This window comes from Pongo pygmaeus, chromosome 20 (assembly GCF_028885625.2).
Source record: "Pongo pygmaeus isolate AG05252 chromosome 20, NHGRI_mPonPyg2-v2.0_pri, whole genome shotgun sequence".
Classification (NCBI taxonomy): domain Eukaryota; kingdom Metazoa; phylum Chordata; class Mammalia; order Primates; family Hominidae; genus Pongo; species Pongo pygmaeus.
Genome location: NC_072393.2, coordinates 57,770,345 through 57,793,883, shown reverse-complemented (window position 1 = coordinate 57,793,883; position 23,539 = coordinate 57,770,345). Strand labels below are relative to the sequence as shown.

Sequence of the window (23,539 nt, the reverse complement as noted above, 5' to 3'; positions counted from 1 at the left end):
CTTGAGATTTGATTAGTTAAGGCTGATGTGAAAACAGAAGCCATACTATGTATTTTAGGAGAGGGAATTTAATATAAAGATTTTAATATAAAGATAAAAATGCCATGTTCCTACATAATCGAGTCTTTATCTTTAGATCCTACTAGCCGGTATGATGAATTACTTTCACAGTTCAAATGAGAAATAAAGTTCAGAATTTGCAATAAGAAAAAGAAAAAAGAAAAAATTATTCTGACACCTGTTAGCATTGACTATTCAGGATGACTGAGACAGGTATCAAGACTAGTGCAGGCCAGGCATGGTGGCTCATCTGTAATCCCAGCACTTTGGGAGGCAAGGCGGGCAAATGACCTGAGGTCAGGCATTTGAGACCAGCCTGGCCAACATGGTGAAACCCCCATCTTTACTAAAAATACAAAAATAAGCTGGGCATGGTGGCATGCACCTGTGCTCCCAGCTACTCAGGAAGCTGAGATAGGAGAATCACTTGTACCTGGGAAGGGGAGGTTGCAGTGAGCTAAGGTTGCACCACTGTACTCCAGCCGGGACAACACAGTGAGACCCTGTCTCAGAAAAAAAAAAAACAGAAATCAATTAAAAAAAAGACTAGTGCAATAATGGAGACAGATCAGGTCCAACTCGGAATACAGCAAAGACAAGGGGGGTTTATAGCCAACAAGCATGGTGCAGCAGGTGAGGGAGGCTGGGTGTGTGTGTCAGTGGATGGAAAACTACTAAAAGGAGACACTGAAGATACTGGGATTCTTTCTAAACTGACTTAACAGGATTCTTGCTGAAAGCAGGCCAGCCTGATCAGATACCAAGGGTGAGGGCTAGGGAATTTGATCAGATAGTGAAGGTGATCAGATATCAAGAGTCTTGCAAAACCGTCTTAGCAGGATTCTTGCTACAGCTGGACAAGGTAGTCCCAATGACAAAGCCTAGTTGAAAAAAGGGCTCCGAGGAGCTTTCATAAGTTTGGTTAAGAAGAGAGTCTTTGTGACTCTTTAGAAAAAAATACAAAAATACAAAATTTGGCACACATAGGATGATTTTTGGACTGAGAAAACACATCAAATCACAAAATCTAAAATGTCAAAATATGAGACAACTCAGAAAAATGGCATACTATTTTTATTAATAGTATAGTCTACCTGTCTCCTACACCTGCATACTTTTTCCCTATATTTTTGACTGATACTCTTTGATTGCCTTCATAATGGTGATTTTTTTTTTTTTTTTTTGGAGACAGAGTCTCGCTTGGTCGCCCAGGCTGGAGTGCAGTACCGTGATCTTAGCTCACTGCAACCTCTACCTCCTGGGTTCAAGTGATTCTCCTGCCTCAGCCTCTGGAGTAGCTAGGACTATAGGTGTGCGCCAGTATGCCTGGCTAATTTCTGTACTTTTAGTAGAGACGAGGTTTCCCCATGTTGGCCAGGCTGGTCTCGAACTCCTGATCTCAGGTGATCTGCCCGCCTTGGCCTCCCAAAGTGCTTGGGATTACAGATGTGAGCCACTGTACCCAGCCAATATTGGAGAATAATTTTATAATATAATTTTTATAGATAGAATAGAAGGAGAAGTCGGTATTTCTTCTGGCATGGGTGGTTGACATTTGTTTTGATCATTGATAGTTTAAGAAACTGTCTTTATTCTCACAACACATTAATCGGAATGTGTAACTTTTTTAAGATCATTGTTAAATTTTTGGAAACTATTATGAAATTTCCTCCATAAAAGAGCAGTAACAATGCAGGTTATTTCCACACATTGCGTGGGCCCCTCCTGGGCATCTGAAAAGTGGATCCTGCAAGGGATGGCATTGAAGATTGAGCTTCATCAGCCTCATAGTGGCAAATTTGCTTCTGTAGCTCCTTAATAGGATGAGGCTTTAGCAGGGGCTTGTGTTTCACTGCCGTCCCACAAGACCCTCAGGTCCATCAAGACCCAAACTGGACTGTGCTGTGTCCCAAGAATCTTCTTAACATAAGAGTGCTTCAGTTCTCTCATGTTCTGACCCTCCACTAAATATGGGTCAAAAAAAATTTTTTTTCAGCACTTTTGAACTTTTTTTTTTTTTAAGGCAGAGTTTCATTCTGTTGCCCAGGCTGGAATGCCGTAGTGCGATCATGGCTCACAGCAACTTCAAACTCCTGGGCTCAAGGAATCCTCCTATTTCAGTGCCCCAGAGGAGCTGAGACTATAGGTGTGCCACCACACCAGCTAATGGTTTCTATTTTTTGTAGAGATGGGGTCTTGCTATGTTGCCCAGGCTGGTCTCAGACTCCTGGGCTCAAACAATCCTCCCACCTCAGCCTCCCAAAGTGCTGGGATTACAGGCATGAGCTACCATGGCTGGTTACTTTGAACATTTAAAATCAAATTTAAAATTATATATTTTCAGAATGTTTCATGGTTTTTAGGTGGAGGGTGGTTCTGACATCTCACCTCATCACCGGGACAAGCCCTTGTTTCTCTTTTCTTTCTGCATTCACCCCCCCGAGGATCTCACTCATGACTGAAACATCATTTGAGGGGTGATCACCTCCAGATCCCCAGCTGGACAAGCCTCACATCGTCTGGGGGCCTCAGTATCTTCACCTGCGGCGTCCAGTGGGGGTGGGAGCAAGATGGCTTCCCAGCCCCCGCCTCACCCGGACATCACTTGATGCCCAAGTTCCCCTTCTGTGCGCGGCCGCAGCTCTCACTCACCCTCCGGCTTCCTGTCGGGGCTTCCTCAGCCCCACCCCACATTTGGACATTTGGAGCATTTCCTTCCCTGACAGCGGGACCTGGGACCGGGCTGGGGCCCTGGTGGATGGAGACATGCTGCCCCTGCTGCTGCTGCCCCTGCTGTGGGGGGGTGAGTGAGCTGAGGGAGGAGGGACAGGCACGGGGGTGAGAAGGGGGCGCTGGAGCTGCAGCTGAGCCTCTGTGCCCGCCCAGGGTCCCTGCAGGAGGAGCCAGGGTACGAGCTGCAAGTGCAGAAGTCGGTGACGGTGCAGGAGGGCCTGTGCGTCTTTGTGCCCTGCTCCTTCTCTTACCCCTGGAGTTCCTGGTATTCCTCTCCCCCACTCTACGTCTACTGGTTCCGGGACGGGGAGAGCCAATACTACAGTCAGGCTGTGGCCACAAACAACCCAGGCAGAGGAGTGAAGCCAGAGACACGGGGCCGATTCCGCCTCCTTGGGGACGTCTGGAAGAAGAACTGCTCACTGAGCATTGGAGATGCCAGAATGCGGGACACGGGAAGCTATTTCTTCTACATGGAGAGAGGAAATGATGTAAGACACAGCTACCAACAGAATAAGCTGAACTTGGAGGTGACAGGTACGGCAGAGGCCCTAGGAGAGGACCCCGGGACGTGGAGACCCCCGTATGAGAACAGGGACAGGGCTTGGGCAGGGGCGGCTGGAGGAGGTGTAAGACTTGGGGCAGGTCGGGGCCTGAGGCCTGGCCACTCTCGGGGTCACACCGTACGTCCTCAAGCCCCTGGGGCCCAGGTATCTCCCTGTCTCCTCCTCAGCCCTGAAAGAGAAACCCGACATCCACTTTCTGGAGCCTCTGGAGTCCGGCCGCCCCACAAGGCTGAGCTGCAGCCTTCCAGGATCCTGTGAAGCGGAACGACCTCTCACATTCTCCTGGACATGGAATGCCCTCAGCCCCCTGGACCCTGAGACCACCCGCTCCTCGGAGCTCACCCTCACCCCGAGGCCCGAGGACCATGGCACCAACCTCACCTGTCAGGTGAAACGCCAAGGAGCTCAGATGACCACGGAGAGAACTGTCCAGCTCAATGTCTCCTGTGAGTGGTGCTGGGGACACAGCTGAGTCCTCAAGGGCAGTGGGAGTGAGGTGTGTGTGTGTGTGTGTGTAAGGAAAAGAGAGAGAAACAAAACAACTTGAGAAGCCTTGTGTGTGGATCTGAGCCTTCGGATCTCGGGGGAGTGAGCCAGAAGGACAGCCTTCCCCACTTGGTGGGTTTCTGTGGCTCCTCTTTGGGTACCTCCTGGGCCCATGCCCATCTCACTCCTCACTGCTGAAGCCAAGGTTATATCTTTTTATCCCAGATGCTCCACAGAACATCACCATCTTCAGGAACGGCACAGGTAGGAAAGACCTTCTCCTCTCTGAAGCTGGGACCTGCCTCTGGGTCTGTCTCTGAGCAGAGATAGAGAATCAGAGCTTGAATGGAATCAGATTTGGGAAGAGCAAGAATGAGAATTACTGCCTTCTGGCTTCCACCTTCTGTGAGCCCCATGTGCAGGCACACATGCACACACGCACATACACACGCACACATGCACACACGCACATACACACGCACACATGCACACACGCACATACACATGCACACGCACACATGCACATCCACCACACACACATACACATGCACACATGCATATACACCACACATGCACACATGCACATACACACGCACACATGCGCATGCACCCCCACACACATACACCACACACGCACACATGCACACATGCACATACACACGCACACATGCACACACGCACATACACACGCACACATGCACACACGCACATACACATGCACACGCACACATACACATGCACATGCACACATGCACATCCACCACACACACATACACATGCACACATGCATATACACCACATATGCACACACGCATATACATCACACACACATGCAATACACCACACACGTACACATGCACATGCACCCACACATGCACACATGCACATACACCACACACACACATACACCACACACACACACACATACACACACACATGCACACATGCACATATACCACACACGCACACACGCACATACACCACACACATACACCACACACGCACACATGCACATACACACACACATGCACACACACCACACTTGCACACATGCACATATACCACACACGCACACATGCACATGCACATGCACACAGGTTCACACTCGTGCATTCTGCTCAAAGCAGTGAACAGACTTTAGACCCCTCCCATCTCCCATCCCTCCTGTGGTCTGGTTCTTTCCACAGTCACCAAGGACTGTGCCCCGCTCATCTCAGTCAGCCCAGCTCTGTGGTTCTTCTCCTCTCAGCCTTCCACTCCTGCATCCTCAGTCTTATTTCCTGTCACATTAGCGGACTGTATTTCCCAACACCACCGGGTACTCTCTGTCCTCTCTCCACCACAGTCCAGGCATGTACCAGTGAGATATTGAGCCTCCTCTGGAGACTTGAGACTTAGACACTTTTGGTCAGTTTCCTGAGTGTGCAAAGGCCCAGCCTTTAAACCAGGATGGAATCAAGCCAGCATGGGCCAGCGGAGGGGAGGGAGATGTCATCTGGATCCTGGGAAGGAGGGAAGGATAGGGACTGTCAGCCTCCCTGGCCCCATCTCTCTCTCCCTGCCCCTCTCTCCCCACAGCCCTAGAGATCGTACAAAACACCTCGACCCTTCCGGTCCTGGAAGGCCAGCCTCTGCAGCTGCTCTGTGATGCTCCCAGCAACCCCCCTGCACACCTGAGCTGGTTCCAGGGCTCCCCTGCCCCAAACACCACCCCCATCTCCAATACCGGGATCTTGGAGCTTCGTCGAGTAGGGTCTGCAGAAGAAGGAGGCTTCACCTGCCGCGCTCAGCACCCGCTGGGCTCCCTGCAAATTTTTCTGAATCTCTCAGTTTACTGTGAGTGTGGGGGCAGCTGGAGCAGGAACTGCATGGTATTAAAGAGGGAAGAGGCCCCCTGCTGAGTCTTGTCCTCCCTCCCCACAGCCCTCCCACAGCTGCTGGGCCCCTCCTGCTCCTGGAAGGCTGAGGGTCTGCACTGCAGCTGCTCCTTTCGAGCCCGGCCGGCCCCCTCCCTGTGCTGGTGGCTTGGGGAGAAGCCGCTGGAGGGGAACAGCAGCCAGGGCTCATTCAAGGTCAACTCCAGCTCAGCTGGGCCCTGGGCCAACAGCTCCCTGATCCTCCACGGGGGGCTCAGCTCCGACCTCAAAGTCAGCTGCAAGGCCTGGAACATCTATGGGTCCCAGAGTGGCTCTGTCCTGCTGCTGCAAGGTCAGGGGCGTATTGCAGAGGGCAGGGGCCTGAGGGGAGGGGCATGGATCCCAGAGTGATGGATGGTGGGAGAGAGAGGCTGGACTGGTGGTGGGGAGGACAGGGGTCTTCATCTCCTGTTTGAGCAGAGCCCTGGAGCAAGTTGCCCAGCAGGTGGGAGGGCAAGAGTCTGAGTCATGGGAGTGAGTTATTGCACGCCCCTCTTTTCTGCAGGGAGATCGAACCTCAGGACAGGAGTGGTTCCTGCAGCCCTTGGTGGTGCTGGTGTCATGGCCCTGCTCTGTATCTGTCTGTGCCTCATCTTCTTTTTAATGTAAGTCTTGGTCCCAGGGAAGGTACAGGGTGGTGTTTGTAGGGAGTAGGAGAGACTGAATCTCAGAAACACAGAGCTAAGGCCAGAGGTGGTGATGTGTGCTTGTGGTTCCAGATGCTCAGGAGTCTGAGGCAGGAGGATCACCTGATCATTGAGGTTGAGGCTGTAGTGAGCCGGGATTGTACCAATGCACTCCATCCTGGGCCTCAGAGCGAGAGACCCTGTCTTAAAAGAAAAACAAAACAAAACAAAAAGCAGAACTGAGTAGATCGAGAGGTCTTCTTTTTTTTTCTAATAGCTTTATTGAGATACATATTTTGTACAATTCATCCACTGAAAGTGTACGAGTCAATGGCTTTAAGTATATTGACAGAATTGTGCATCTGTCACCAAAATCAATTTTAGAACATTTTCATTAGCCTAAAGTGAAAAACGAAGACATAAAGAAACCTTGCACCCCTTAGCTATCACTCCTGCTTCTTTCCCCCAGCCCTAACCTATTCCCTGTCTCTGTGGATTTGTCTGTCCTGAAGTTGCAGTTGTACTTCGTGTGAATGGAATCATGTGATATGTGGTCCTTTGTGGCTGGCTTCTTTCACTCGGCATAATGTTTTCAAGGTTCATCTATGTTGTAGCATGCATCGATACTTCATTCCTTTTTGTTTTCAAATAATATTCCATTATACAAATGGAACATATTTGATTTGTGGGTTCAGCTGTTGATGGGTATTTGGGTTGCCTCTGCTTCTTGGCTATGATGCATAACACTGCTATGACCGTTCCTGCCATGGTTTTGTGTGTAAGAGGGGGTCTATATGATGGAAATTCGGTCCATAGCCACCCTGACCAAATCCCTGGTCATCCAGGAGGATGGAGCCCTCACTCCCATATCAGGAAGGTCTCCGAGTTCAGTTCCGGGGCCTGGATGGCTTCATTGTCATTTTCACCATCTTAGCACGGGACGGGGCAACCTGCTAACCCATGCCTGGGTGGTCCCAGCTGCACTGTGCTGGTTTCTTTCCTTAGAGTGAAAGCCCGCAGGAAGCAAGCAGCTGGGAGACCAGAGAAAATGGATGATGAAGACCCCATTATGGGTACCATCACCTCGGTGAGTGGTTTGGGGATCTTCTCATTTGCATGTACACTCGGAAAGTCCAGGCTGAGCTCCTCAGCATTCCACCAAACCCACTCCTCCCTCATCACCTGGGAGTTCTCTTCTCTCCTGTTCTCCCCCTTCATATCCCAGAGCCAGGAAATCATTATGTCCCATTCAACCTTCTTTGTTTTTTGTTTGTTTGTTTGTTTTGAGATGGAGTTTCCCTCTTGTTACCCAGGCTGGAGTGCAATGGTGCGATCTTGGCTCACTGAAAACTCCACCTCCCAGGTTCAAGCGATTCTCCTGCCTCAACCTCTCAAGTAGCTGGGATTACAGGCGCACACCACCATGCCCGGCTAATTTTTGTATTTTTAGTAGAGACGGGGTTTTGCCATGTTAGGCAGGCAGGTCTTGAACTCCTGACCTCAGGTGATCCGCCCTCCTCGGCCTCCCAAAGTGCTGGGATTACAGGCATGAGCCACTGCGCCCAGCCACCAACCTTTTTTCTAAAAGTAAAACTAACTTGTCCTTTGCTCATCTTCCCTCCCCACCTCTACTGACCACAGAGCCTGCCTCACCTCCTCCCTGCCTCCATCTCTCATCCCAAACTTCAGGCTGCCAGAATCATCAGCCCAAAACTATTACTTCCCAGGCAGCCTGGAGTTTCAATGTTGTTGTTGTTTGTTCCTGTTGCTTAGAGAATCAGGCCCATGTTCCTTGCCCCACACCAGGTGGTCACTTCAGCCTGTTTCTGTCCTCTGATCCTGCCCCGTGGCCTGGCCATGCTGGCCTTCTGTCTCCATACAGACCTGCTGTCCTACAACTTTGAGCCCTCGCAAGTATAGTTTCTTCCACCCTTCCTTCCCCGTTTCCACCAGACTACCTCATCTAGTCCTTCCAGCTCTAATCTCAGTATCTGCTACTCTAGTCATTTCCCCTCCTGTTGACATCTACCCCTTCTCTTCTGTGTTTACAGCCCTACATGCATCCCTGTCCCCATCACACATCACCACTGCCTTTACCTGTCTCCACCCCCACATCATATCTGTGGAATTCTTTTTATTATTATTATTATACTTTAAGTTTTAATTCTTTTTTATTTTTATTTTTTGGAGACGGAGTCTTGCTCTGTCACCCAGGCTGGAGTGCAGTGGCGCGACCTCGGCTCACTGCAACCTCCGCCTCCCAGGCTCAAGCAATTCTCCTGCCTCAGCCTCCCAAGTAGCTGGGATTACAGGCATGCACCACCCAGCTAATTTTTGTATTTTTATTAGAGACGGGGTTTCACCACGTTGGCCAGGCTCGTCTCGAACTCCTGACCTCAGGTGATCTGCCTGCCTCAGCCTCCCAAAGTGCTGGGATTACAGGTGTGAGCCACCGCGCCCGGCCAATATCTGTGGAATTCTTGAAGAACAGGGGCTGGGGCTTCTTTAGCCCCTGCAGTTTTTTCTCACACTGTTTCTGTCCAGCATGTCTCCTCTCCTCTTTTATAAAATTGATCAAGTGTTGCCCCGAATGAATAGTCCAAAATGCTTAGTTCATGACCAAGCTACCATCACTGGAACAAGCATCATTTACTTTTACTTTTTCACTTTGGTTCATAATATGATAAATAACTGCAAACCCACCATCCAACCTAAGACCTAACATATTGGTGATAACTTATATCCACCTGTGTTGCTCCCTGATCCATTCCCAGTAACCACTGTTGTGAATCTTGTCTTCCTAGTATTGTCACATATATGTATTGTGGTACATATATATGTTGTCACTTATACCACATATACCACATCACAGTGGTATATGTTGTCACTTATACCACTATTTAGTTTTAATTGTTTATGAATCTACAGAGGGTATCATGTTCTATGCACACTTCTTGGACTTGCTTTGTAGACTCAACATTGTATTATGATTCATCCATGTTGTATAAAGTTGCAGTTGTATTCATTTTTCCCGCTTATAATATATATATTTTTTGAGACAGGGTCTGACTCCATTGCCCAGGCTGGAGTGCAGTGGTGCAATCTTGGCTCATTGCAACCTCCACCTCCCGGGTTCAAGCAACTCTCCTGACTCAGCCTCCTGAGTAGCTGGGATTACAGGCACGTACCACCATGCAAGGCTCATTTTTGTATTTTTAGTAGCAATGGGGTTTCACCATGTTGGCCAGGCTGGTCTTGATCCACCCACCTTGACCTCCCAAAGTGCTGGGATTATAGGTGTGACTGCTTATAATATTATATTTTATGATTGTATCTATCACCTAAGCTCATATTGATGCACACTTGAGTTGTTTCCATTTGAGCTGTTCTGAACATTCTTATCCCTGTCTCACTGTACTAACAGGCAAGAGCTTTTCTTTAGCATTACCTAAAAATTGAGTTGCCGCATCGCTGGGCATGTGAATGGGCATCTTTACAAGGTCATGAAAAATGGCTTTCCAAAGCAATTATATCCATTTATACTCTCATCTATGCCTAGGAAATCGTGTTGTTCTGTAATCTCTCCAGCACTTGCTTTTCTCAGTTTTCTCAGTTTTGGAGGCTATTTTACTATCTCACTATGGTATTGATTTGCATTTCCTTGGTTACCAGTGAAGATGAAAAATCTCTCTCTGCTTTCATCTTCTATAAAACACCTGGTCACATCTGGATCCCATTTTCCTATTGGGTGTTTGACTTTTTCTTATTGAATTTGTTGGAGGGCTTTATACATTTTTACACTATTTTTCTCATTATATGTGTTGTAAATATAAATATCTTCTCCCAATGCATAGCTTGTCTTCACTTCTTAAAGTGATCTTCAATGAACATAAGTTTCTAGTTGTAATATAATCATATTCACAAATCCTCTCTTTTCTATTGAGTACCTTTTGGATCTCATTAAAAAAAATTTCACCCATCCTAAGATTAGAAAGATATTCAAATATAGTTTCTACTAAAAGTTTTATGCTTCTATTTTTAATTTTGTGGGTACATATTAGATATATATATTTATGGGGTACATGAACTGTTTTAATACAGGCATGCAGTGTGAAATAAACACATCATGAAGAATTGGGTACCCATCCCCTCAAGCATTGATCCGTTGAGTTGCAAACAATCCAGAAGCAACCTAAGTGTCCATCAATAGATGAATGGACAAAGAAAATGTTGTGCATATACACAATGGAGTACTATTCAGCCATAAAAAAGAATGAGATCCAGTCATTTGCAACAACATGGATGGAACTGGAGATCATTATGTTAAGTGAAATAAGCCAGGCACAGAAAGACAAACATTGCATGTTCTCACATATTTGTGGGATCTAAGAATAAAAAAACATTGAACTGATGGACATAGAGAGTATGCTTTTCTTTTGACATTTAAGTACTCACTCTATCTGGGGTTGACTTTTGTGTATGGTGTATAGTGTTGATCCATATATGTTTCTCCTTCATTTCTGAATAGTCCTTCTCCCTTCTCCATTGAGCTACATGCCAATTCTGCCATGTATTAAAATTTTATATATTTGTGGGTCTCTTTCTGTGGTCTCTATTCTATTCCAATAGTCAATTTTACTGTCCCTGAGTCATCACTATAAATTCAAAAATAAGTCCTGATATAGAGTACAGCAAAACCTCTTCCTTAATATCCTTCAATAGTATCTTGACCATTCTTGGTCCTTTTTTTTTTTCACTTAAATGTTAGAATCAGGTTGTCAAGGCTGGGCACGGTGGCTCGCGCCTGTAATCCCAGCACTTTGGGAGGCCAAGGTGGGTGGATCACGAGGTCAGGAGATCAAGACCATCCTGGCTAACATGGTGAAACCCCGTCTCTACTAAAAATAATAATAAAAAAAAATTAGCCAGGCGTGGTGGCAGGCACCTGTAGTCCCAGCTACTCGGGAGGCTGAGGCAGGAGAATGGCGTGAACCTGGGAGGCAGAGCTTGCAGTGAGTGGAGATCACGCCACTGCACTCCAGCATGGGTGAGAGCAAGACTGTGTCTCAAAAACAAACAAACAAAAAAACCCAACAAAACAAAACAAAACAAAAAAAGAATCAGGTTGTCAAATTCCAAAAAATACATTGAATCTACAGCTCAATCTGGAAAAAATTTACTTGTTTAGAAATTCATGCCTTCTTATCCATGACAGTACGTCTTTCTCTCTCTATTCCTTTAAATCTTTTTAAGTGTTTTAAAGAGATAATGTAGAGTTTCTTTACACAGGTCTTATACATCTTTTGCTATTTTTCTTCCTAAATACCAGTTTTTGTTGCTATTGTAAATGCTATCTTTTTAAAAGTGCATTTTCTGATTCCTTATCAGAATGCAGAATGAAAGTATTTAAAAAATATAAGAGGGGTTGATTTTTTTGTAATTAAAAAAAATCACAGGTTGGTCTTGCATGGGTCCTTTAGCATCTTCTTGCTTTGGTAGCTGGAGAATTCTTAGACATTTATAAGCCTGCTGATCTCTTCTTTTTCAGAGATATAGATACCATCTGAAAAATTAGTGATATTCCTATTTTTAACTGTCATGGCTTGCTGAATCAAAGCAGCTGGGTCTGATGCAAGTGTAATGCTATTTTCTTCAAGAATCAACTCATCCTTTTGGGCTTCAGGTACTGAGCAAGAAATGCCTGTCCTTATGTATACTCTGCAGATGTATTTTTCTTCTAAGAGATGTCAGATTTCAACAAATGACCCACTGTCCTGAATAATCACTTTGATGAGGAAGTGAGGGCACACAAACCTAACCTCATCTGGCAACGGAAGTCTATGTAACACCTCAGACTGTGGGCAGTTTGTGACTATGGATGGTTTGAAGAATAGCCAGTTACCTTTCATTTCCCCACCATTTGGCAACACAGAACTTCTCCTTTTTCTTTCCTACATTGATGGGGTTGAATTTCTCGGCTGGGTTCCTTGACGGGATTCACTATAACTGTGCATCTCTTCATAGTGACACCCACCTCCTCTGGGATGTCAGCTCTCTGGATTTAGAGAATTGTCTTAATTCTCTCGGTAAATGCAGCAAGTAAAACTCAATTACATTTTTAATTGATTTCGTTTCCTTCCAACTTGCTAAGCTCCCCTATTAGTTCAAATAACTTGTATATAGAAATTGAAGTATTTTAAATAAATTTTTTTCAATTAAAACAAAATCACAAATTAGGCCAGGTTTGGTGGCTCATGCCTGTAATCCCAGAACTTTGGGAGGCTGAGGCAGGAGGATCTCCTGAGGCCAGGAGCTCAAGGCCAGGGGATAACACAGTGAGACCTCCATCTCTACAAAAGGAAAAAAAATCACACATTGGTCTTGGGTATTATTTAGAATCTTTTGGGATTTCAAATTAGATGATTATATCATCTGCAAACTAATAACAGCTTATTTCTTCCCTTTGTCCTAAGCACTTCTTTCCTTTTTCTTGTTTCAATATGCTGGGTGAGATTACGGTCAAAGTTGAGTAGACATAGTGACCATGGGCATCTTTTGCTACTGCTGATTTAGAAGGAAATGCACCCAATATCCTGCCACTTGGTTTTGTGAACTTTCATCAGGTTAAGGAAGTTCCTTTCTATCACTAAATAAGTTTTTATCCTAAATTTCTGTTGTATTTTTTGAATGCATCTACTGATAGGATTTTTTCCTACTTAACCTGTTACCATGGGGAATGACAAAGATTTTTCTAGTATGAAACTACTCCTGCATTCCTGGGAGAAAACCATATTGCTCATAGCATTTTTTTGTATATACTCCAGTAGGTTCAGTTTGATCATCTTTTGCTCAGCACTTTTGCATCTACATGCATGGTCAAGTACACTTGTCATTTTCCTTTTTCCTCCTGTTTCTTTTGTTTGGGCATCAAGATAAGATCGAGAAATTGGGGACTAGTCTCTCTTTTTCTATTGTCTGGAAGAGCGTGTGTAAAACTGAAATGACTTGTTTCCTGAATGGTTAATAGATGTCACTTATCAAACTACCTGGGCCTGGTGGCGTTGCTATGTGCAATTTTCCTAATTTAATCGTTTTATGTATTCTTCAGTGAGCTTTATTCTAGAGACGTGTTCATTTCACCTAAGATTTATATATAGATATTTTTTGACAAAAGGATATGGGTGGCATTCTTTTGTCTTTATATTATTTGTTTTTGTCGAGATTACTTCCCCTTTTAGAAATATTCCTGACATTGGTTATTTATGACTTCTTTCTTTTTTTCTAGCTAAATCTTGTTAATTGCTTTCCCTATTTTATTATCAGTTTCAAGGAACCAACTTTTGGGATCGTAGAATTTTCTCACTGTATCTTTGTTTTCTATTTTATTGATTTTTACTCTCATTTTCTCAGCACCTTCCTTCTATTTGTTTTGGTTTATTCTGATGATCTTTGATAAATATTTAAGCTGGATACTTAGCTTCTTAGTGTATATATTTTCATTCTCTATAAAACGTAGTTAGGGATAAATTTCTCTCAGAATTTCGTTTTCATCCCATTCCACAAATTTTGATATGTATTATTTGAATAACATTCAGTTGTGGATATTGTTAAAACAACATTGTGATTTCTTCTTTGAATCTTAAATTATTTGGGATTAAAAATTCCAAAGGTATGCAGATTTTAAACATCTTTCATAATTAAATTCTAAGTAGACGCTTTTTGGTCAGAATACATGGTTTTATGATATCTATTTTTAAAATTTGTTGAGACTTGATCTGTGGCCTGTATACAATGAATTTTTGTAAATGTTTCCTGTGTGCTTAAGAATAATGTATATTTTTAGCCAGGCGCGGTGGCTCATGCCTGTAATCCCAGCACTTTGGGAGGCCGAGGTGGGCGGATCACAAGGTCAGGAGTTCAAGACCAGCCTGGCCAATATGGTGAAACCCCGTCTCTACTAAAAATATAAAAATTACCTGGGCATGCTGGGTGGTGGCAGGCACCTGTAGTCCCACCTACTTGGGAGGCTGAGGCAGGAGAATCGCTAGAATCCAGGAGGCAGAGGTTGCAGTGAGCCAAGATCGTGCCACTGCACTCCAGCCTGGGCAACAATGTACATTTTTTATTTCTTAAATTAACAGGCCAGTGTGTTAATTGTAATGTTAAAATCCAAATCTTTAGATGTCGATAGATCTTCCCATCATGTCAATACTTGAGAGAGGTGTGTTGAAATCTTACATTATGATAATGTATTTGTCAATTTCTTACTGTAGTTCTATCAATTGTGTTTCTTATATTTGATGTACTTTTAAATTAAAACCATATATTTTAGAAAAGCATTATATCTTCTCAGTGAACTGAACATTTTATCAAACATAGTAATTCTTTCTCTTCATAGTGGTGCTTTTTTTTTTTTTTTTTTTTTGAGACAGAGTCTCACTCTGTTGCCCAGGCTGCAGTGCAGTGGCACGATCTCAGCTCACTGCAACTTCCACCTCCTGGGTTCAAGCAATTCTCCTGCTTCAGCCTCCTGAGTAGCTGGGATTACAGGTGCCCACCACCACGCCCAGGTAATTTTTGTATTTTTAGGGGAGACAGGGTTTCACCATATTGACCGGGCTGGTCTTGAACTCCTGGGCTCAAGTGATCTGCCCACCTCGTCCTCCCAAAGTGCTGGGATTATAGGTGTGAGCCACTGTGCCCGGCTCATAATGATGCTTTTTGCTTTAAAGTCTGTTCGAATGGATTTTTTTTTTTTTTTTTTTTTTTTTTTTTTGAGGCAGGATCTCACTCTTTCAGGCAGGCTGGATGAAGTGGCATGTGGATCTTAATATAGCTACTCTAGTTTCTTATTGATTAGTTAGATGCCTGATACTTTTTCATTTTCTTCCATCCTCCCAACATTTTATGTATTTATGCTCTACCAGTGATTTTTGTAAACAGTATATAACGAGGTTTTAAAAAATCCAATTTGACATCCCTTGTTGAGTTTCTCTATGGGTATTTATTGTAGTTACTGACATATGTGGATTTCTTTCTACTATTTTATCTTTTACTTTCACTTAGTTACACTTTTTCAATATTTCATTTTTCTCCTTTCTTATTTAGAAGCTTAATATCTTGCCGGGCACAGTGATGCATACCTGTAATTCCAGCTACTTGGGAGGGTGAGGTAGGAGCATCGCCTGAGCCCAGGAGTTTGAATCTAGTATGAGCAACATAGCAAGACTCTCGCCTCAAAAAAAAAAAAATTAATATCTCTGTTTTACATCTAACAAAAAGAATTTTGGTGCGCTTTTATATCTCTTGGCCTCTCTTCCTTCAACTCCTTACAATGTTGATATTTTCTACAGATGTGCAGTTTTTGTTCTGTGTTATTATGAACATACTTAGCATTTTTCTATTATTTGATTTTTAAAAAAATATACAGCTACACATTTTGCTGAGGTATTTTGTCACCTTTCTATTCCATACTTATCACAGATTTTCTGTTTTCCTTTCTCTTTCTCTCTTTTTATTTGAATTCTTCCTCCCAATGGGTTTTCAATTTGGGTTCCTCAAGGCTTCTGAAGACTTATATGCCTGGAAATATCTTTTATTCCCTTACATTTGAATTTTATTTGGCAGGATATACATTCTAAAATTAAAGTGATTTTCCTTTGGTGCTTTAAACTCCACCCCACTGTTTCTTGCATTTAGTATTGCTGTTAAGACATCTTACGTCATTCTTAATCTCACGTATTTGTAGGTAATCCACTCATTTTCCCTGGAAACTTTTATAATTTTCTCTTTGGTTCTGATATTCTTAAGATTCACTATCCTGTATCTAGGCATGGGATTCCCTGCATCTTTTTCTTGCACTCGTGGAGCCCTTTCAGCTGAGGTGTTTCATCTTCTTTAACTCTGGAAATTTTGTTTCCATTATTTTTTTCAAAAAGTTCTTCCTTTTCTATTTCTTTTTTTTTTTAAGGCAGAGTCTTGCTTTCTTGCCCAGGCTGGAGTGCAGTGGCTCGATCTTCTCTCACTGCAAGCTCTGCCTCCCGGGTTCACGCCATTCTCCTGCCTCAGCCCTCCGAGTAGCTGGGACTACAGGCACCCACCACCATGCCCGGCTAATTTTTTGTATTTTTAGTAGAGGTGGGGTTTCACCTTCTTAGCCAGGATGGTCTTGATCTCTTGACCTTGTGATCCGCCAGCCTCGGCCTCTCAAAGTACTGGCGTGAGCCACCGCGCCCGGCCTATTTCTTTTTTATCTTATTTGAAAACTATTATTATCTAAATGTTCAAGTGTTTTTTTTTTTTTTTTGACAGTCTCACTCTGTTGCCCAGGCTGGAGTGCAGTGGCACAATCTCGGCTCACTGCAATCTCTGCCTTCTGGGTTCAAGTGAATCTCATGCCTCAGCCTCCTGAGTAGCTGGGATTACAGGTGCACATCATCACACCTGGCTAATTTTTGTATTTTTTTAGAGACAGGATTTTGCCATGTCAGCCAAGCTGATCTTGAACTCCTGACCTCAAGTGATCTGCATGCCTCGGCCTTCCAAAGTGCTGGGATTACAGGCATGAGCCACCCCGCCCGGCCAAAGTTTTCTATTTCTATCCTCCATCTATCTTAACCTTTTCCTCATATGTTCTGGTCTTCATCCTTCCCTACTTCCTTTTAGGGGATACTTCTGACGGCCCTTCTAGCTCACTAATTTGCCCTCAATTATAGTCATTCTATTCTCCATCCCATCCATTGGGCTCTTCCTATGATATTTTTCAGATATTTCCACATGGCCCTTTTTGCATCAAGTACACAATTACATAATTCCTTATTATGTTTCACATTCATTTTTCATGCACACTTTGTTATTGACAAAGTTTCTTATGCTTGTTTTCATGCTGCTAATATTGCCACATCTTTTTAGTGCATGTAATGTGCTCAGTTTAGCTTCTTGACCAAAGCGTCCTAGTACTGGTGCTTCTAGTGGTCTATCAGGTTCTGTTGGTTTGCTTTTCTTCAAAGGTGCCCAGCCTTCTGAGCTGTGAGCTCATATTCCCCTGGGGTTACTGGCTACTCTGGCAGTGTTTCTTGAATGAGGGAAGGGCAGATGCTGGCCTGTGTCAGGCTTACTGAGCCAAAGAAATGACAGGGACGCTGGGCACGGTGGCTCACGCCTGTAATCCCAGCACTTTGGGAGGCTGAGGCGGGCAGATCACCTGAGGTCGGAAGTTTGAGACCAGCCTGACCAACATGGAGAAACTCCATCTCTACTAAAAATACAAAATTAGCCAGGTGTGGTGGCACATGCCTGTAATCCCAGCTACTTGGGAGGCTAAGGCAGGAGAATCGCTTGAACCTGGGAGGTGGAGGTTGCAGTGAGCCGAGATCATGCCATTGCACTCCAGCCTAGGCAACAAGAGCGAAGCATCGTCTCAAAAAAAGAGAAATGACTGGGACAAGCCCCAGGGTGGAGCCCCTCAGGAACCCAAACCACACCCAACCAGTCCCACTTCCTATCACCCCAGTAAGGCAGCTTAAGTCATCCCTCCATCTTCAGACCCTCGTGGAGAAGCAACATTGGTCGAGGACTCTCGTTGCATTGTGATCCACCAGCCCTGGGAGTTTGGAGTGGAGAAAATAGCAAGGAGAATGTCAAAGACCAGTGAGCTTCCACCTCTGTTCTCCTTCTCCTCACCCCAGTGGGCCTCTGGTGCTTACCCAACACATGCCTCTTGGACACTGGCACATCATAATCCTGTCCATACTCTGAATTCTGCAGTGAGGGGCAGACAATGTTTGTCCCATTGGAAGGGTAGAGGAGAGAAAGGAGAAGAATTCAAGTATGTTTGGGGTAACCCACCCTCTCAACAAGCCAGCTGTCCCCCCGCCCAGTTCTCCCACCCCTTTTCTTCAAATTAGCCTTTACTTTCCCCTAGGGATATCAGTGTGATTGATTGATCACAAATTGATTTGTAAAGTTTTGTTCACCCAGGAGCTCCATCTTTAGTTCCATCGTTGGTAGGTCTTGGAGAACAGAGCCAGTGTATGAATTCACTCTTTTGACAAGAACTATGGTAGAGAGAGCTTTGTTTTCTCCTTTATTTTACCTTTAACCCTTCTGCACACTTTCATACCATAGGCAGAATGGTAAAGTGAGGCACAGCGTGGTCCCTGGAGTTTGACGTCCTGCATTCAGGTTCTAGATTCACCCACTTGCAAGCTGTGTGACCTTGGATAAGCTAATGAACCTCCCTGCTTTTTTGTTTTCTCTTATGGAAATGGGGTTATTAATATGCTAGTATCTGTCTCGGATTGTTACAAGGAGTGCTTAGTAAAGTGGCAAGCTCACAGGGAGCTCACTTATAACTGTTATCCAGTATTACTTTTCCTTCTGTCTAACAAGGAACTGCATGAGGGGGAGGTATTTGGGTGGTTTCAGTCTGCTTTATGTCCTCATTTACAAGAACAGCATCTAGCTCAAAGCAAGCACTCAGCAAAGAGCTATTGAGTGAAAGGGTGAACATACTGCATTATCCTATTTACTAATCTGAGCTGTGCCTTTTCTTTCGGTTGTCAATTTCACCCTTTTTATTTCATATACCGCAAACCTATTGATAGACATATGTCTTTATTTCTTCCTTTGGCTGCATAATGCTGGTGTGCATAGCCACTTTTTCATTTTATTTCATCTTTCTTGTGCCTAATATAAGAAGCTCTCTCCGGAAAGTCTATTTTTTTCTGACAAAATGAAGCCATTTTTCCCTAACCCTGGAGTCCTTTTAAAAAAACTTTATGGCCAGGTGTGGTGGCTCACACCTGTAATCCCACCACTCTGGAAGGCTAAGCTGGGCCAGTCGCTTAGCCCAGGAGTTTGAGACCAACCTGGGTAACGTGACGAAACCCTGTCTTTACAAAAATTAGCTGGGTATGGTGGCATGTGCCTGTGGTCTCAGCTACTCAGGAAGCTGAGGTGGGAGGATTGCTTGAGCCAGGGACGGGAGGTTGCAGTGAGACGAAATCATACCACTGCCCTCCAGCCTGGATGATAGAGTGAAACTCTGTCTCAAAAAGAAAACTTCTGAGCTACTGTTTGAAGACTCACATTGCTTTCAACATATTTTCCATAGCGTGATGGGTAGGGATATGGGTGAAGGTGGGAGAGGAAAGAAATTGCTTACTTGTGTCTGGTTACCAGCTTTGCTGGGGACAGGATCTGCTCCATTTTGTTTCTGTTTCATGGAACTTGGGTCCAGGATCAGAATTGCCATCTCTTTTCTGGTTTGCACATAAGACACCTTGTAACACATGCCGAAGGTATACATTTGCTTCATCTATAATCCGCTCCTCCTGCCTAGGTCAGGGTCTATGTCTGATTTCTCACACTGTACGTGCCCAGAACCTGAAACAGGGAGACAGGGCTGAGTTCGAATCCTGGCCTCACCATGTATTAGATGAATAACCCTGGGCAAGCTACTTAACCTCTCTCCACCTCAGTTTCCCTGTGTGTAAGGTGGGGATAATTAGAAGATCTTTTATACTGTTGTGGGTTTTTTTTATGATGATTCAATGTGATTAGTAAGTCCTCAATATGGTCTCATCAATCATAGTATTACAAAATTTTGAAAGAATGAGTGAATAGTTGAGTTCACAGGAAATGTATATGGACAGGTGGGGCCGGGATTTGAACCCAGCCCTGTCTGCTCTGTGCCAGGTCCTGGGCATGTACAGTGTGAGAAATCAGACATAGACCCTGACCTAGGCAGCCTATGGCCTGTCCTTAGGAGGAGTGGATTATAAAAGGATGAATTGATAAATGTCACATCAGCCCAACTTCCCTGTGGGAACCATTTGTTGTATTTTTCTCTTATTTGGTGTTGAGGTCTCTCTTTGGGGAGTGGTCATAAACTCTAGCCCTGCCTTGAATGGGAACCGCAGGGATCTGGCCATCATGTTCACAGTTTGACTTTCACAGAATGCTCCTTTATCCTGGCACACCACCTACTGCCTAAGTGCCCGGCCTGTGACCCCCTCTCACAGCAAACTTGTTTATCCTGGCAGATTCCCTTGCAGCTTTCCTATGACCTGTGTCCAGTTTATTCCCGCCAAGACAGCTATTCTCTAGGAGAGCCTTGACCAGAAAAGAAGTTAGGTTCAGGTCTGTTGGGCGGGTGGGACACAGAGGAGACAGCAGAACAAAACACATGAAATAACAGAAGCAGTTTATTACTCACAGGTCCCAGAGAGAAGACAGCACAGCAAGCCTGGAAGGGCGAATGGAAAGGAGGGAACTGACCAGGACACAAGTGCCCAACCAGTGGGTAGGGAGCAAGAAAGAGAGAGAGAAGGACCCATGAGCCAAAGCCTTAATTAGAGTCCAGGGCATAACCCAAGCAGGCTTCCCACAGGGAGTTCTAACTGGGGGTTTAGAGCTAGCAGGCAGGAGTTCTGTGGAGCCACACTGTGACTGAGAGGTGGTTGCCGCAGTATATCTGTGTAGCCTATGAGGGACACAGGAGTCAGGAGGTAAGTCAAGTAGGTTGTAGCTGTATGTCCCATAGGGAGCTGGTCACAAGGAGATGGTTGTATAAAGCAGACATTTGGATTAACCGCCTTAGGGAACTGGGAGGAGGCAGAGAATTGGAAATTGTGTCCAGGTGACTAAGCCCTGCTTCTGGCATGAGAAAGTCCAACTTATATTCAAAATAAATCCCAAGGCAACATATAAACATAAGAACTCATTATTCTACGCCTGCCTCTTTATTCCTACTGTGACACCTTTCCTTCCCCTTTACTCAGGGTTCCAGGAAGAAGCCCTGGCCAGACAGCCCCGGAGACCAAGCATCTCCTCCTGGGGATGCCCCTCCCTTGGAAGAACAAAAGGAGCTCCATTATGCCTCCCTTAGTTTTTCTGAGATGAAGTTGAGGGAGCCTAAGGATCAGGAGGCCCCAAGCACCACGGAGTACTCGGAGATCAAGACAAGCAAGTGAGGATTTGCCCAGAGTTCAGTCCTGGCTGGAGGAGCCACAGCCTGTCTGGGGGAAAGGACAAGTCAGGGACCACTTGCTGAAGCACGAAGAGACCTTGTGGCAATGTTAACATTAACTGATGTTTAAGTGCTCCAAGCAGAGCAGAAAGAAGACAGATGATGGAATTAGAGAGGTGGGCTCAAACCTAGGCCCTGGCACTGTCATCAAGCAATTCACTGCATCCCTCTGTGCCTCAGTTTCCCATTCTGTAAATCAGAGATCATGCATGTTACCTCAAAGGTTGTTGTGAACATTAAAGAAATCAACACATGGAAATCAACCAACATGGGTCCTCGCACAGGGTGTTGTGCTCAGTGCTTTCTGGTCTATCTTCCTTGAACAGGAAGGTCCTGCTGGCAAGTTCTTTCAAGGCTGGGGATGACCAGGCACAAAAAACAGGGCAGCAATATGTTGGTGTCACTCCCCTTCCCAAAACTTTTCAAAGACTCCCTAAGAAAGACCAGCCCCTCAGCCTGGCACTTGGTTCATGATGTGGGATCTTATATCCTTGCCAGGGTCATATCTTTGCCCACTTTTACCTGCAATCCTTGCATCATATTCCATTGGCTCCAGTCCTTCATTTATGAGACCCATAGGAATCCTCCCAACAGCCAAAGAGTTGAGTCTAACTCTTTCCTGCCCAAACCCATTCATGGCCCCCTGGCCTTAGACAATATATCACAAGCATCTCCCCTGACACTTAAAGTCCTTCGTGACCTCCCTGCTATCTATTCATTTATAGTTTCCTCTTGGCCAACCCTTCCTTAAGCCTTTCATGCTGGTTCATACCACACTGTCTTTGCAATTTGACATTCCTCCTCCTGGAAGCCATGCCTCCTTGCTTTCATCTGGCTTACACTATCTTTTCCTCCAAACATGAGTTAATGGGTGGTCTTGGGTTGGAAGAGTGGACTGAAGAAAGAACTTATACTCTCCCTCCTCTAAAATTGAACTAATTTATTTTTTAAAATGCTAAACAAAAAGCAGCTAAAAATTCTCCAGTTACTTATCTAGGGTATCTCCAAACCCAGATAAATGACAATGTTAGAAACTTTAGCAAGTGGCCATGAGGAAATGAGTGGATAATTCCAGTGGAGTACTGGGAGGACATTGATTCTCAATATCTACCACCCAAACCTCATTTTCATCACTGTAAAGAAATTGAATTGTGACTACTGTTTTGGTTATGACAGGTTAGATAATTTTGATCAAGTCTTGTGTTGAAAATAATAAAATCTTCTGGGGAAAAAATGAGTAGAAAAAGAATACTTCCCTTAAATAGTATAGAATGCCTGAAAAGAAAATGGGAACTTAGTAGGCCAAAATTCTGGGGAAAGGCTGAACCCAGAGAAGTAAGCAGAATCACTAAGCCAAAATTCCCAAGGGCATTTGCTCATATTGAAAAAGGAAGCTTTGGTTCTGTGGTCTTGCATGTGGCTCTGGAAATGAAGGTTAAGTATATGGCCCAGCGAAAGGTTGGAAATGTCAAAAGAGACCATCCCCACATTGGGTTTGTGTCAAGGTAAGGCTGAATCAAAACTGAAGACAAGGAAAAAAGTCTGAACAGCTACCAGAGAAAAAGGATCACCTTCAAAAGAAAAGTCATTTAATTGACAACTGAATTATCAGTAGCAACCTGGAGAGTAGACGAAGGCAAATACTATTTCTAACATCAATTTGTAATCTATACTCAGTAAAGTCAACTCAAAAATGAGAAAGCAATAATGATCTTTCAGAGCAAGTAAATGGGGGAGCTTTAATAAAAACAAAAGATAGTTTAGAATTCCTGACAATCACAATGGCTAAGTACCAAGGTAAGTGTATTTTACATGTCCTAATATCCATATATTATCCAGGAGGAGAGAGAGGTTTTCATTTACTAAAGACTTTGATAGGTTAATAATGCATGCTGTAAATTTTTCTCATGATGGCTAAAAGAACAGAATCATAATACATAACTTTCAACCTAGTGATCATTAAAGGTATTAAAAAGTTTTTAATACCTATTAAATACCTATTAATAACTATTTAATACCTATTAAATAGTTTTTAATACCCATTAAATAGGTATTAAATACCTATTAACAACTATTTAATACCTATTAAATAGTTTTTAATACCTATTTAATAACTATTAA

General features: G+C 44.3%; 1 protein-coding gene across 4 annotated transcripts; it reads left to right on the top strand.

Moving 5' to 3' along the window:
* Positions 1–2,453: 2,453 nt before the first annotated feature.
* Positions 2,454–22,284, top strand: LOC129019797 (sialic acid-binding Ig-like lectin 5). 4 transcript variants are annotated; one of them, XM_054463098.2, is made up of 9 exons: positions 2,781–2,863; positions 2,947–3,330; positions 3,527–3,805; positions 4,071–4,109; positions 5,424–5,681; positions 5,769–6,053; positions 6,267–6,366; positions 7,393–7,474; positions 21,171–22,284. In XM_054463098.2, exons 1-9 carry the CDS (start codon positions 2,827–2,829, stop codon positions 21,360–21,362), a joined length of 1,656 nt encoding a protein of 551 aa, XP_054319073.2. In that variant the 5' UTR covers positions 2,781–2,826; the 3' UTR covers positions 21,363–22,284. The 4 variants fall into 4 exon arrangements, with proteins under 4 accessions (XP_063514334.1, XP_054319073.2, XP_054319075.2 ...); XM_063658264.1 differs by lacking the exon at positions 5,769–6,053 and having other exon boundaries at positions 2,454–2,863; positions 2,958–3,330; XM_054463100.2 differs by lacking the exon at positions 5,769–6,053.
* Positions 22,285–23,539: the final 1,255 nt, after the last annotated feature.

Coding starts and splice junctions, on each gene's coding strand:
- LOC129019797 (XM_054463098.2), top strand. CDS start 2,827: ATGCTGCCCCTGCTGCTGCTGCCCCTGCTGTGGGGGG. Junction 3,806..4,070: donor TGTCCAGCTCAATGTCTCCT/GTGAGTGGTGCT, acceptor TTTTTATCCCAG/ATGCTCCACAGAACATCACC. Junction 7,475..21,170: donor TTATGGGTACCATCACCTCG/GTGAGTGGTTTG, acceptor CCCTTTACTCAG/GGTTCCAGGAAGAAGCCCTG.